Source organism: Mus musculus, chromosome 11, assembly GCF_000001635.26.
Source record: "Mus musculus strain C57BL/6J chromosome 11, GRCm38.p6 C57BL/6J".
Classification (NCBI taxonomy): Eukaryota; Metazoa; Chordata; class Mammalia; order Rodentia; family Muridae; genus Mus; species Mus musculus.
In genome coordinates this window covers 48,964,818-48,977,533 of record NC_000077.6, presented here as the reverse complement: position 1 = coordinate 48,977,533, position 12,716 = coordinate 48,964,818, and the positions used below count along the sequence as shown (strand labels likewise).

General features: G+C 40.0%; 1 protein-coding gene across 1 annotated transcript in view; it reads left to right on the top strand.

Annotated features, from left to right (window-relative positions):
* 9930111J21Rik1 (RIKEN cDNA 9930111J21 gene 1) overlaps positions 1-12,716 on the top strand; it is a 33,232-nt gene that overhangs the window by 1,848 nt on the left and 18,668 nt on the right. Inside the window, exon 3 of the mRNA NM_001114679.1 lies at positions 9,559-10,793. Coding sequence (NP_001108151.1) covers positions 9,582-10,793 — 1,212 coding nt within the window. The 5' untranslated portion in view covers positions 9,559-9,581. The remainder of the gene's footprint in view (positions 1-9,558; positions 10,794-12,716) is intronic.

Below are 12,716 nucleotides of genomic sequence, written 5' to 3'. Positions count from 1 at the left end.
CAGGTGAGATGAAATCCCAAAGTGGCTACAATACGCATGCTTTAATGGCTGAGGCTACTGAACACATTAAAGAAATATTTACATTTATTGGCCATTTGTATTTCTTCTTCTGGAACTCTGTTCAGTTACATGCCCCATGGTTTGATTGGGCTGTTTGTTTTCTCACTAATCAGGGTTTTTGTTTTGTTCTTTGCATATTTTGAACATTAATCTTCTGTTGAATGAACTACTGACAAGAATCCCCTCGCATCTGGAAAAACTGTCTTTCCTCGTCTGTTTCCTTTACTGGACAGAAGCTTTGAATTTCCATGAGCTCCTGCTTGTAGTCATGGCCTTCTTTCCTGAGTAGCTGGAGCCCTCCTGGCAAAGCCCCTACCTATCCCTACTTCTTCTTTTTTTTTTTTCCACTTTTATTAGGTATTTAGCTCATTTACATTTCCAATGCTATACCAAAAGTCCCCCATACCCACCCACCCCCACTCCCCTACCCACTCACTCCCCCTATTTGGCCCTGGCGTTCCCCTGTACTGGGGCATATAAAGTTTGCGTGTCCCATGGGCCTCTCTTTGCAGTGATGGCCGACTAGGCCATCTTTTGATACATATGCAGCTAGAGTCAAGAGCTCCGGGGTACTGGTTAGTTCATAATGTTGTTCCACCTATAGGGTTGCAGATCCCTTTAGCTCCTTGGCTACTTTCTCTAGCTCCTCCATTGGGAGCCCTGTGATCCATCCATTAGCTGGCTGTGAGCATCCACTTCTGTGTTTGCTAGGCCCCGGCATAGTCTCACAAGAGACAGCTACATCTGGGTCCTTTCGATAAAATCTTGCTAGTATATGCAATGGTGTCAGCGTTTGGATGCTGATTATGGGGTGGATCCCTGGATATGGCAGTCTCTACATGGTCCATCCTTTCATCTCAGCTCCAAACTTTGTCACTGTAACTCCTTCCAAGGGTGTTTTGTTCCCAATTCTAAGGAGGGGCATAGTGTCCACACTTCAGTCTTCATTCTTCTTGAGTTTCATGTGTGTTAGCAAATTGTATCTTATATCTTGGGTATCCTAGGTTTGGGGCTAATATCCACTTATCAGTGAGTACATATTGTGTGAGTTCCTTTGTGAATGTGTTACCTCACTCAGGATGATGCCCTCCAGGTCCATCCATTTGCCTAGGAATTTCATAAATTCATTCTTTTTAATAGCTGAGTAGTACTCCATTGTGTAGATGTACCACATTTTCTGTATCCATTCCTCTGTTGAGAGGCATCTGGGTTCTTTCCAGCTTCTGGCTATTATAAATAAGGCTGCTATGAACATAGTGGAGCATGTGTCCTTCTTACCAGTTGGGGCATCTTCTCTATCCCTACTTCTTAAGTGTGTTTCTTTCCAGAGTTTTGAGCACCATGTTTTAAAGGAAAGTCCTTTATCCAATAAGATCCTTTGAAAGAAAAAAAAAAAAAAAAAAGGAGACATGGAGAAGGGAAGAAACAAACAAACAATGGTCAGGTGCTTGTAGCCCTATGGGTTTATGTCTGTATTATCTGAGCTCTCATGCTTTTATCATGTCTGGTATCCAGACCATACCATGTGCTTTTCTTAATGTGGTTCTGAGGCAGAGCTTGAAACCAAGGACAGTGATGTCATGAGTATTTTCCCTGCCTCAGGCTTGCGTTGTCTGGGATCTTTCATACTTTCAACTAAATTTAATTTTTTTTCTAATTCTGTGAATGGTGACATTAGAATGTTGATAGAAAATGCATTGAAACTGTAGATTAATTTTCTTAAGCCAGCCATATTTTTTGTTTCTCTACTTTTCTAGCTGTGATTTTTTATTAGATAGTTTCTTTATTTACATTTCAAATGTTATCCCTTTTCCTGGTTTCCCCACTGAAAACGCTATATCCCATCCCCTCACCCCCTGCTCACCAACCCATACACTCCAGCTTCCCGGTCCTGGCATTCCCCTATAATGGGGCATCCAGCCTTCTCTGAACCAAGGGCCTCTCCTCCCACTGATGTCCAACAAGGTCATCCTCTGCTATATATGCAGCTGGAGCCATGTGTCTCTCCGTGTGTACTCTTTGGTTGGTGATTTAGTCCTTGGAAGCTTTGGGGGTTCTGGTTGGTTCATATTGTTGTTCGTCCTATGGGGCTACAAACCCCTTTAGCTCCTTCAGTCCTTTCTCTAGCTCCTCTTTGGGAACCTTGAGCTCAGTCTAATGGTTGGCTGAGAGCATCCACCTATGTAGTTGTCAGGCACTGGCAGAGCCTCTCAGGAGACAGCTATATCAGGCTCCTGTCAACAAGCACTGAAAATCCACAATAGTGTCTGAGTTTGGTGACTGTATATAGAATGGATCCCCAGGTGGGGCAGTCTCTGGATGGCCTTTCTTTCTGTCTCTGTTCCACACTTTGTCTCTGTATCTCCTCCCATGAATATTTTCTTCCCCCTTCTCATAAGGACCAAAGTATCCAATCTTTGGTCTTACTTCTTCTTGAGCTTGATATGGTCTGTGAATTGAATCTTGGGTATTCTGAACTTTTGGACTAATATCCACTTATCAGTGAGTGCATACCATGTGTGTTATTTTGTGATTTGGTTACCTCATTCAGGATGGTATTTCCTAGTTCCACCCATTTGTCTAAGAATTTCATGAATCACTGTTTTAATAGCTTTGTACCGCACCATTGTGTAAACATACTACATTTTCTCTATGCATTCCTCTGTTGAAACCCATCTGGGTTCTTTCTAGCTTCTGGCTATTATAAATAGGACTGCTATGAACATAGTGGAAGATGTGTCCTTATTACATGTTGGAGCATCTTCTGAGTATATGCCCAGGAGTGGTACAGCTGGGTTCTCAGGTAGTACTGTGTCCAGTTTTTTGAGGAACTGCCAGAATGATTTCCAGACTGGTTGTACCAGCTTGCAATCGCACCAGCAATGGAGGAGTGTTCCTGTTTCTCCATATCTTTGCCAGCATCTGCTGTCACCTGAGTTTTCAATCTTAGTCATTCTGACTGGTGTAAGAGGATCTTGAACTTTTTTTTAGGTGCTTCTCAGGCCTTTGGTATTCCTCATTCTTTGTTTAGCTCTACACCTCACTGTTTGATTGTGTTTTTGGTTCTCTGGAGTCTAAATGCTTGAGTTCTTTGTATATATTGGATATTAGCTCTTTATCAAATGTAAGGTTGGTAAAGATCTTTTTCCAACTGTTGCTTTCTGTTTTGTCCTATTGACAGTGTCCTTTACCTTACAGAAGATTTGCAATTTTATGAGGTCCCATTGGTTAATTCTTGATCTTAGAGCACAATCCATTGCTGTTCTGTTCAGGAATTTTTCCCCTGTGCACATATCTTCGAGGCTTTTCCCCACTTTCTCCTCTATTAGTTTCAGTGTCTCTGGTTTTATATGGAGTTCTTTGATCTGCTTAGACTTGACCTTTGTACAAGGAGAAAAGAATGAATCAATTCAAATTCTTCTACATAAACGCCGCCAGTTGTGCCAGCACCTTTTGTTGAAAATGCTGTCTTTTTTCCACTGGATGGTTTTAGCTCCCTTGTCAAACATCAAGTGACCATACGTGTGTGGTTTCATTTCTGCGTCTTCAATTATTTTTTTTTCAATTTTTTATTAGATATTATCTTCATTTACATTTTAAATGCTATCCCAAAAGTCCCCTATACCCTCCCCGACCCTGCTCCCCTACCCAACACACTCCCACTTCTTGGCCCTAGCATTCCAATGTACTTGAGCAGATAAAGTTTGCAAAACCAGGGGGCCTATCTTTCCAATGATGGTCGACTAGGCCATCTTCTGCTACATATGCAACTGGAGACACGAGCTCTGGAAGTAATAGTTATTTCATAATGTTGTTCCACCTATAGGGTTGCAGACCCCTTCAGCTCCTTGGGAACTTTCTCTAGCTCCTCCATTGGGGGCCCTGTGTTCCATGAAATAGATGACTGTGAGCATTTACTTCTGTATTTGCCATGCACTGGCATAGCCTCACATGAGACAGTTGTTATCAAGGTCCTTGCAGCAAAATCTTGCTGGCATATGGAATAGTGTCTGGGTTTGGTGACTGATTATGTGATGGATCCCTGGGTAGGGTAGTCTCTGGATGGTCCATCCTTTCATCTTAGCTCCAAACTTTGTCTCTGTAACTCCTTCCATGGGAATTTTGTTCCCTATTCTAAGGAGGAATGAAGTATCCACACATTGGTCTTCTTTCTTCTTGATTTTCTTGTGTTTTGCTAATTGTATCTTGGGTATTCTAAGTTTTGGGGCTAATATCCACTTATCAGTGAGTGCATATTAAGTGACTTCTTTTGTGATTGGGTTACCTCACTCAGGATGATATCCTCCAGATACATCCATTTGCCCAAGAATTTCATAAATTCATTGTTTTTAATAGCTGAGTAGTATTCCATTGTGTAAATGTACCACATTTTCTGTATCCATTCCTCTGTTGAGGGACATCTGGGTCCTTTCCAGCTTCTGGCTATTATAAGTAAGGCTGCTATGAACATAGTGGAGCATGTGTCCTTATTACCAGTTAGAACATCTTCTGGGTATATGCCCAGGAGAGGTATTGCTGGATCTTCCAGTAGTACTATATCCAATTTTCTGAGGAACTGCCAGACTGACTTCCAGAGTGGGTTGTACAAGCTTGCAATCCCACCAGCAATGGAGGAGTGTTTTCCTCTTTCTCCACGTCCTCGCCAGCATCTGCTGTTACCTAAATTTTTGATCTTAGCCATTCTGACTGGTGTGAGGTGGAATCTCAAGGTTGTTTTAATTTGGATTTCCCTGATGATTAAGGATGTTGAACATTTTTTCAGGTGCTTCTCAGCCATTCGATATTCCTCAGCTGAGAATTATTTGTTTAGTTCTGTACCCCATTTTAATGGGGTTATTTGAATTTCTGGAGTCCAGCTCTTTGAGCTCTTTGTATATATTGGATATTAGTCCCCTATCAGATTTAGGCTTGGTAAAAATCCTCTCCCAAACTGTTGGTCGCCTTTTTGTCTTATTGACAGTGTCTTTGGCCTTACAGAAGCTTTGCAATTTTGTGAGGTCCCATTTGTCAATTCTTGATCTTATAGCACAAGCCATTGCTGTTCTGTTTAGGAATTTTCCCCCTGTGCCCATATCTTCGAGGTTTTTCCCCACTTTCTCCTCTATAAATTTCAGTGTCTCTGGTTTTATGTGGAGTTCTTTGATCCACTTAGACTTGAGCTTTGTACAAGGAGATAAGAATGGATCAATTCGCATTCTTCTACATGATAACTGCCAGTTGTGCCAGCACCATTTGTTGAAAATGCTGTCTTTTGGGCTTGGTGGCGCACACCTTTAATCCCAGCACTTGGGAGACAGAGGCAGGCAGATTTCTGAGTTTGAGGTCAGCCTGGTCTACAGAGTGAGTTCCAGGACAGCCAGGGCTATACAGAGAAACCCTGTCTCAGGGGGAAAAAAAAATAGGAAAGAAAGAAAATGCTGTCTTTTTTCCACTGGATGGTTTTAGCTCCCTTGTCGAAGATCAAGTGACCATATGTGTGGGTTCATTCCTAGGTCTTCAATTTTATTCCATTGATCTACCTGCCTGTCTCTGAACCAATCCCATGCAGTTATTATCACAATTGCTCTGTAGTACAGCTTGAGGTCAGGGATGGTGATTCCCACAGAAGTACTTTTATTGTTGAGAATAGTTTTTACTTTTCTGGGTTTTTTGTTATTCCACAACAATTTGAGAATTGCTCTTTCTAACTCTGTGATGAATTAAGTTGGGGTTTTGATGGGGATTGCAATGAATCTGTAGATTGCTTTAGGCAAAGTAGCCATTTTTACTATATTCATCTTGCCAATCCATGAGCATGGAAGATCTTTCCATTTTCTGAGATCTTATTCAGTTTATCTCTTCAGAGACTTGAAGTTCTTGTCATACAGATTTTCACTTCCATAGTCAGAGTTAGACAAGGTATTTTATATTATTTGTGACTATTATTAAGAATTTTGTTTCGCAGCGGGCATGGTGGTACATGCCTTTAACAGCAGCACTCTGGAGGCAGAGGCAGGCAGATTTCTGAGTATCAAGCCAGCCTGGTTTACAAAGTGAGTTCCAGGACAGCCAGGGCTATACAGAGAAAACCTGTCTCGAAAAACCAAAAATAAAATAAAATAAAAATAAAATTGTTTCCCTAATTTCTTTGTCAGCATGTTTATCCTTTGAGTACAGGAAAGCTACTGATTTGTTTGAGTTAATTTTATATCTAGCCACTTTGCTAAAGTTGTTTATCAGCTGTAGGAGTTATCTGGTGTAATTTCTGGGGTCACTTAAGTATCCTATCATGTTATCTTCAAAGAGTAATATTTTAACTTCTTCCTTTTCAATCTGTATTCTTTTGACCTCCATTTGCTGTTTAAATGTTCTGGCTAGGACTTTGAGTATGATATTAAATACCTAGGGAGAGAGTGGGCAGCCTTGTCTAGTCCCTAATTTTAGTGGGATTGCTTCCAGTTTCTCTCCATTTAGTTTGATGTTGGCTAATGGTTTGCTGTATGTTGCTGTTACTATGTTTAAGTATGGGCCTTGAATTCCTTATCATTCCAAGAATTTTGTCATGGAAGGGTGTTGGATTTTGTTAAATGCTTTCTCAGCACCTAATGAAATGGTCATGTGACCATTTTTTTTCTTTCAGTTTGTTTATATAGTGCATTATATTGATGGATTTCCGTATGTTGAACCAACCCTGAATCTCTGGGATGAAGCCTACTTGATCATGATGGCTGACTGTTTTGATGTGTTCTTGGATTCATTTTGCAAGAATATTATTGAGTATTTTTGCATCAATATTGATAAGGGAAATTGGTCTGAAGTTCTCTTTCCTTGTTTGGTCTTTGTGTGCTTTAGGTATCAGAGTACTGTGGCATTGTAGAATGAATTGGGTAGTGTTCCTTCTGTTTCTATGTTGTGGAATAGATTAAAGATATTGGTATTAGGTCTTCTTTGAATGTCTGATAGAACTCTGTAATAAACTTATCTGGTCCTGGGCTTTTTTTTGGTTGGGAGACTATTAATGACTGCTTCTATTTCTTTATGGGTTAGGGGACTGTTAAGATCATTTATGTGATCATTATTTAACTTTGGTACTTGGTATCTGTCTAAAAAATCGTCCATTTCATCAAGAATTTCCAGTTTTGTTGAGTGCAGGGTTTTGTAGTAGGACCTGAAGTCTTTTAATTTCCTTGGTTCCTGTTGTTATGTCTCCCTTTTCATTTCTGATTTTGTTAATTTCGATGCTGTGTCTGTGCCCTCTGGTTAGTCTGGCTAAGTGTTTATCTATCTTGTTGATTTTATCAAAAAATAATAATAATAACAGCTCCTGGTTTTGTTGATTCTTTGTATAGTTCTTTTTCTTTCTACTTGGTTGATTTCAGCCCTGAGTTTGATTATTTCCTGCCTTCTGCTCCTCTTGGGTGTACTTGCTTCTTTTTGTTCCAGAGCTTTCAGAGGTGCTGTCAAGCTGCTAGTGTATGCTCTCTCCAGTTTCTTTTTGGAGGGACTCAGAGCTATGAGTGTTCCTCTTAGGACTGCTTTCATTGTATCCCATAAGTTTGTGTGTTTTGTGGCTTCATTTTCATTGAATTCTAAAATGTCTATAATTTCTCACTTTATTTCTTCCTTGACCAAGTTATCACCGAGTAGGGCATTCTTCAGCTTCCAGGTGTATGTGGGCTTTCTATTGTTTTTATTGCTATTGAAGACAAGTCTTAGTCCATGGTGATCTGATACGATGCATGAGATGATTTCAAACTTTATGTGTTGAGGCCTGTTTTGTGATCAATTAAATGGTCAGTTTTGGAGAAGGTACCATGAGGTACTGAGAAGAAGGTATATCCTTTTGTTGTAGGATAAAATGTTCTATAGATATCTGTTGAATCCATTTGGTTCATAACTTCTGTTAGTTTCACTGTGGCTCTGTTTAGTTTCTGTTTCCATGATCTGTCCATTGATGAGAGTGGGATGTTGAAGTCTCCCACTTTTATTAGGTGAGGTGCAATGTGTGCTTTGAGCATCAGTAGAGTTTCTTTTATGAATGTGGGTGCCCTTCCATTTGCAGCATAGACATTCAGAATTGAGAGTTCTTCTTGGTAGATTTTCCTTTGATGAGTATGAAGTGTCCTTCCTTATCTTTTTGATAATTTTTGCTTGAAAGTTGCTGTTGATATTAGAATGGCTATTCCAGCATGTTTCTTGGGATGATTTGCTTGGAAAAAAATTTTTTCAGCCTCGTATTCTGAGGCAGTGTCTGTCTTTGTCACTGAGGTGGGTTTGCTGTATGCAGCAAAATGGTGGGTCCTGTTTACATATCCAGTCTGTTAGTCTCTATCTTTTTATTGGTGAATTAAGTGCATTGATATTAAGAGATATTAAGGAAAAGAAATTGTTGCTTCCTGTTATTTTTATTCCTAGAGGTGGAATTGTGTTTATGTGAGTATCTTCCTTTTGGTATGTTAAGAGAAGATTGCTTTCTTGCTTTTTCTAGGGTGTAGTTTTCCTCCTTGTGATGGCGTTTTCCATTTATTATCCTTAGAGGGACTGGATTTTTGGAAAGGTATGGTGCAAACTTGGTTGTGTCATGGAATATCTTGGTTTCTTCTTCTATGGTAATTAAGAGTTTTGCTCGCATAGTAGCCTGGGTGGGCATTTGTATTCTCTTAGGGTCTATATGACATCTGCCCAGGATCTTCTAGCTTTCATAGTCTCTGGTGAGAAGTCTGATGTAATTCTGATAGGTCTACCTTTAGATGTTTCTTGATTTTTTTCCCTTACTGCTTGTAATATTCTTCACTTAATGCGTTTGGTTTTTAAATTATTATGTAATGAGAGGAATTACTTTTCTGGTCCAATCTATTTGGAGTTCTGTATGCTTCTTGAATGTTCATGCGCATCTCTTTCTTTAGGTTAGGGAAGTTTTTTTCTATGATTTTTGTTGAAGATATTCACTGGTCCTTTAAGTTGGGAACCTGACTCCCTTCTATACCGATTATCCTTAACTTTGGTTTTTCTCATTGTCTCCTGGATTTCCTAGCTGATTTGGGTTAGGGGCGTTTTTCATTTTACATTTTATTTGACTGTTGTATCAATGTTTTCTATGGTATCTTCTGCACCTGAAATTCTCTCTTATCTCTCTTATATTCTGCTGGTGATGCTTGCATCTATGTCTCCTGATCTCTTTCCTAGGTCTTCTAACTCCAGGGTTGTCCCCTTTGTGGTATGGGTGACTTTTGGGATAGCACTGGAAATGTAAATGAAGAAAATACCTAATAATAATTTAAAAAGAGAGAAAGAAAATAATAGTTAAAGGTGAAGAGTGTGAGTCAAACCAAAATTTAAACCTAAAGCCAGGAGTAAGTGCTGTTAAGTCCTGCACATTTGATTGAAGGGGAGAAAGTCCTTAATTATAATGTAGGGGCCGATATTGGACCCTGCTCTCCCATTGGTTGTTCTTGCTGAACTCATTTGTTAACCATCCTGGTTCTTTCCTTTCTTTAGTACCATCGACACACGTCCAAGGCATGGGTCAGACTTCCTCTTCTACACCCCCTCCAAAAGAGGATCCTGATTTGACCTCCAGCTTTGGCACAAATCTTCAGAATTTCAAGATGAAAACCAAAATCCTGTCTCAGGAATTAATTGCCTTCATTGAATCATCCCTAGAGGATGGAAACCTTCAGGAAACAGTTTCTGCAATCAGCAGTGCTCTGGGTGGCATAGAGAAAGCCCCACTGAACATTGCAGTGATGGGGGAGACTGGGGCTGGAAAGTCCAGTCTCATCAATGCTCTCCAGGGAGTGGGGGATGATGAAGAAGGTGCAGCTGCTTCCACAGGGGTGGTACATACAACCACTGAGAGAACACCATACACTTACACAAAGTTTCCCAGTGTGACACTGTGGGACCTGCCTGGCATTGGATCTACTGCCTTCCAACCACATGATTATCTGAAGAAAATCGAGTTTGAGGAGTATGACTTCTTCATTATTGTCTCTTCCGGACGCTTTAAACATAATGACGCAGAACTTGCCAAAGCCATTGTGCAAATGAATAGGAGTTTCTATTTTGTTCGAACCCACACAGATCTTGATTTAATGGTTGTAAAACGGAGTAATCCTAGGAGATTCAACAGAGAGAACACATTAAAGCAGATTCGACATACCATTTCAAGTATGCTTAAGGAAGTTACCCACCAGGAGCCTCCAGTCTTCTTAGTCTCTAACTTTGATGTGTCTGACTTTGACTTCCCAAAGCTGGAATCCACCCTTCTGAGCCAGCTCCCAGCCTACAAACACCACATGTTCATGCTCACTTTGCCTATTGTTACAGATTCCACCATAGACCGGAAGAGGGATATGCTGAAACAAAAGGTCTGGAAGGAATCCACAATGCCAAGAGCATGGGCTACCATACCATCCCTGGGACTGACCCAAAAGGACATGGAGATGTTGCAACAGACTTTGAATGACTATAGATCTTCCTTTGGCCTGGATGAGGCATCACTGGAAAACATCGCTGAGGATTTGAACGTGACACTGGAGGAGCTCAAGGCAAACATTAAGTCTCCACATTTGCTCTCAGATGAGCCAGATACATCCTTAACGGAGAAACTATTGAAGTACATTGGAAATCCTTACTTTTCAAAGGTTTTCCATTTGCAAAATTATTTCATTGACACGGTTGCGAGCGATGTTAAAATTATCCTCAGTAAAGAAGAGCTTTTCACAGAGCAGGTGAGCTCATTCAACTCTAAGGCCTCTCTATATCGGGAGGAGTCCGTGGGCAAAGTGTTTCCAGTTGGTCCAGGAAGCACCTTTCTATTTCATTTCATTGAAATGTTTCAAAGTGACTCTGACGAACTTTGTCATGTCCATGTTCTGCTCCTGTTGACATCCGGGGGCCTCTCTAGTGAGACTGTTACATGATGCACTCCTAAGGCTTTTCGTTGTAAATCATCTCATTTCTCTGGTGTTTATTTGCTTTGTATTTACGAAGTGTTTCACTTAGATGGCATGCTACTTGTCAGTTCCCTTTTGATCCTACGCTTTGCTGACCCCATGTGGGACAATCTGATGAAGCTTTTCATACCTGTTTCCCTTTAAGATGTTCAAGGTTTCCATATTACAGTAAGCTCTTTGGGACACATAGGGTTGCTTTTTGTATAGCGTGAAGGGTGAGGGTTAGGGTTTAGTCTTGGCTGATGCCCAGTTTTCCCAATTCCATTCTTCAAACAATGTGTCCTTTGTGCAGTATGAGTATTTGGAAGCCTTGCTGAGATACTGGCTGACTGTAGATGCATTCTGTTGCCTGCATGGTTATGGATATATTTCTGGGTTCACTCTTTCTGTCAGCTTGATGGTCCATGAGTCTGTCTTCATGCAGTTATTGGACTGTTTTTGTCACTGTGGCTCTGTGCTATGCCTTGAAATCAGGTATTGTAGTGACTCCTAGCCCTGTTGGTTTTGATCAATATTGTTTTGGCTATTTGCAGTCTTCTGTGTTCCCATGTGAGTTTTATGCTCCCACAGTCCAGTTCTATTCTTACTGGCATTGATGTTCTAGTTGAGATTGCATTGAGTCTATAGATCACTTTCTGAAGTATGGACACTTTGACAATGTTAAAGTTTATAAACTATAAACACGGGGATCTTAGCATCTTTTGTTGCGTCCTTTGAGATTTCTTTCATGTCTGTTTTGGAGCATCTCACTTCCTTTATTTCTTAATGAAAATTGTTTGCTTCTTCCTTGCTTGCTCTCTACCTTCTTTTCTTCCTACCTTCTTACTCTGCCTTCTTCTCTGGTGTGTGTGTTGTGTTTATTATAAATGAACTTTCAAGATTAATTTCAAAATTTTTACATTTCTGAATATCTCAGACAAATTTTATGTATTCATTTTAATTTCATTCATCAGTATTTTCTTGGATCTCATTGAGGTTTTTTCTGTTTCATTACATTTTAGGTGCACATACAACACAGTGGGTTTAATTATGGCATTTTCTTACATGTATGCCATTATACATTTTCATTCCACCTTATCTATTCTCATTCATTCATTTGCCTGCTGCCGTCTGCCATGCCCCCCTTATCTAGTTAGCTCCCTTTTACCCTCAAAAGTCCCTTCTTCATGTTCTTGTCACAAATACTCCTTGCTCATCAAATACAATTCCTCCTTCAACATTTCTCACCACTCATGTGATTGACATTTTTTTCATTATTTATGGAGTATTTGAGAGGAATTTAATCTACTTCAATTTCTTTGGAATCTTTTTAAAAATATTCATTTATACATTTAATTTTACGCATATGAGTTTTCACATAGCCTCCCAACCGAGAATCAGATCTCATATGAGAAGGTTGTAAGCCACTATATGGTTGCTGGGAATTGAACTCAGGACCTCTGGAAGAGCAGACAGTGCTCTTAACTGCTGAGACATCTTTCCAGCCCTCCTCAGAATCTTTTATTAGAGAGTTATGATCCTTTGTATGATTGTTGCCTTGGCTATTTTGAATAATAATAGTTGTGTGTAGCAATTTGTGCTTCTCAATGGAAATATCTACCACTTATATAGGATGTCCTTATTAAGAAAATTCTCCAGAAAAAAGTGTCTTAGGGGGTTGGGCTGTTATGTAATACTTGGTTTATTTCCAGCTGGCCA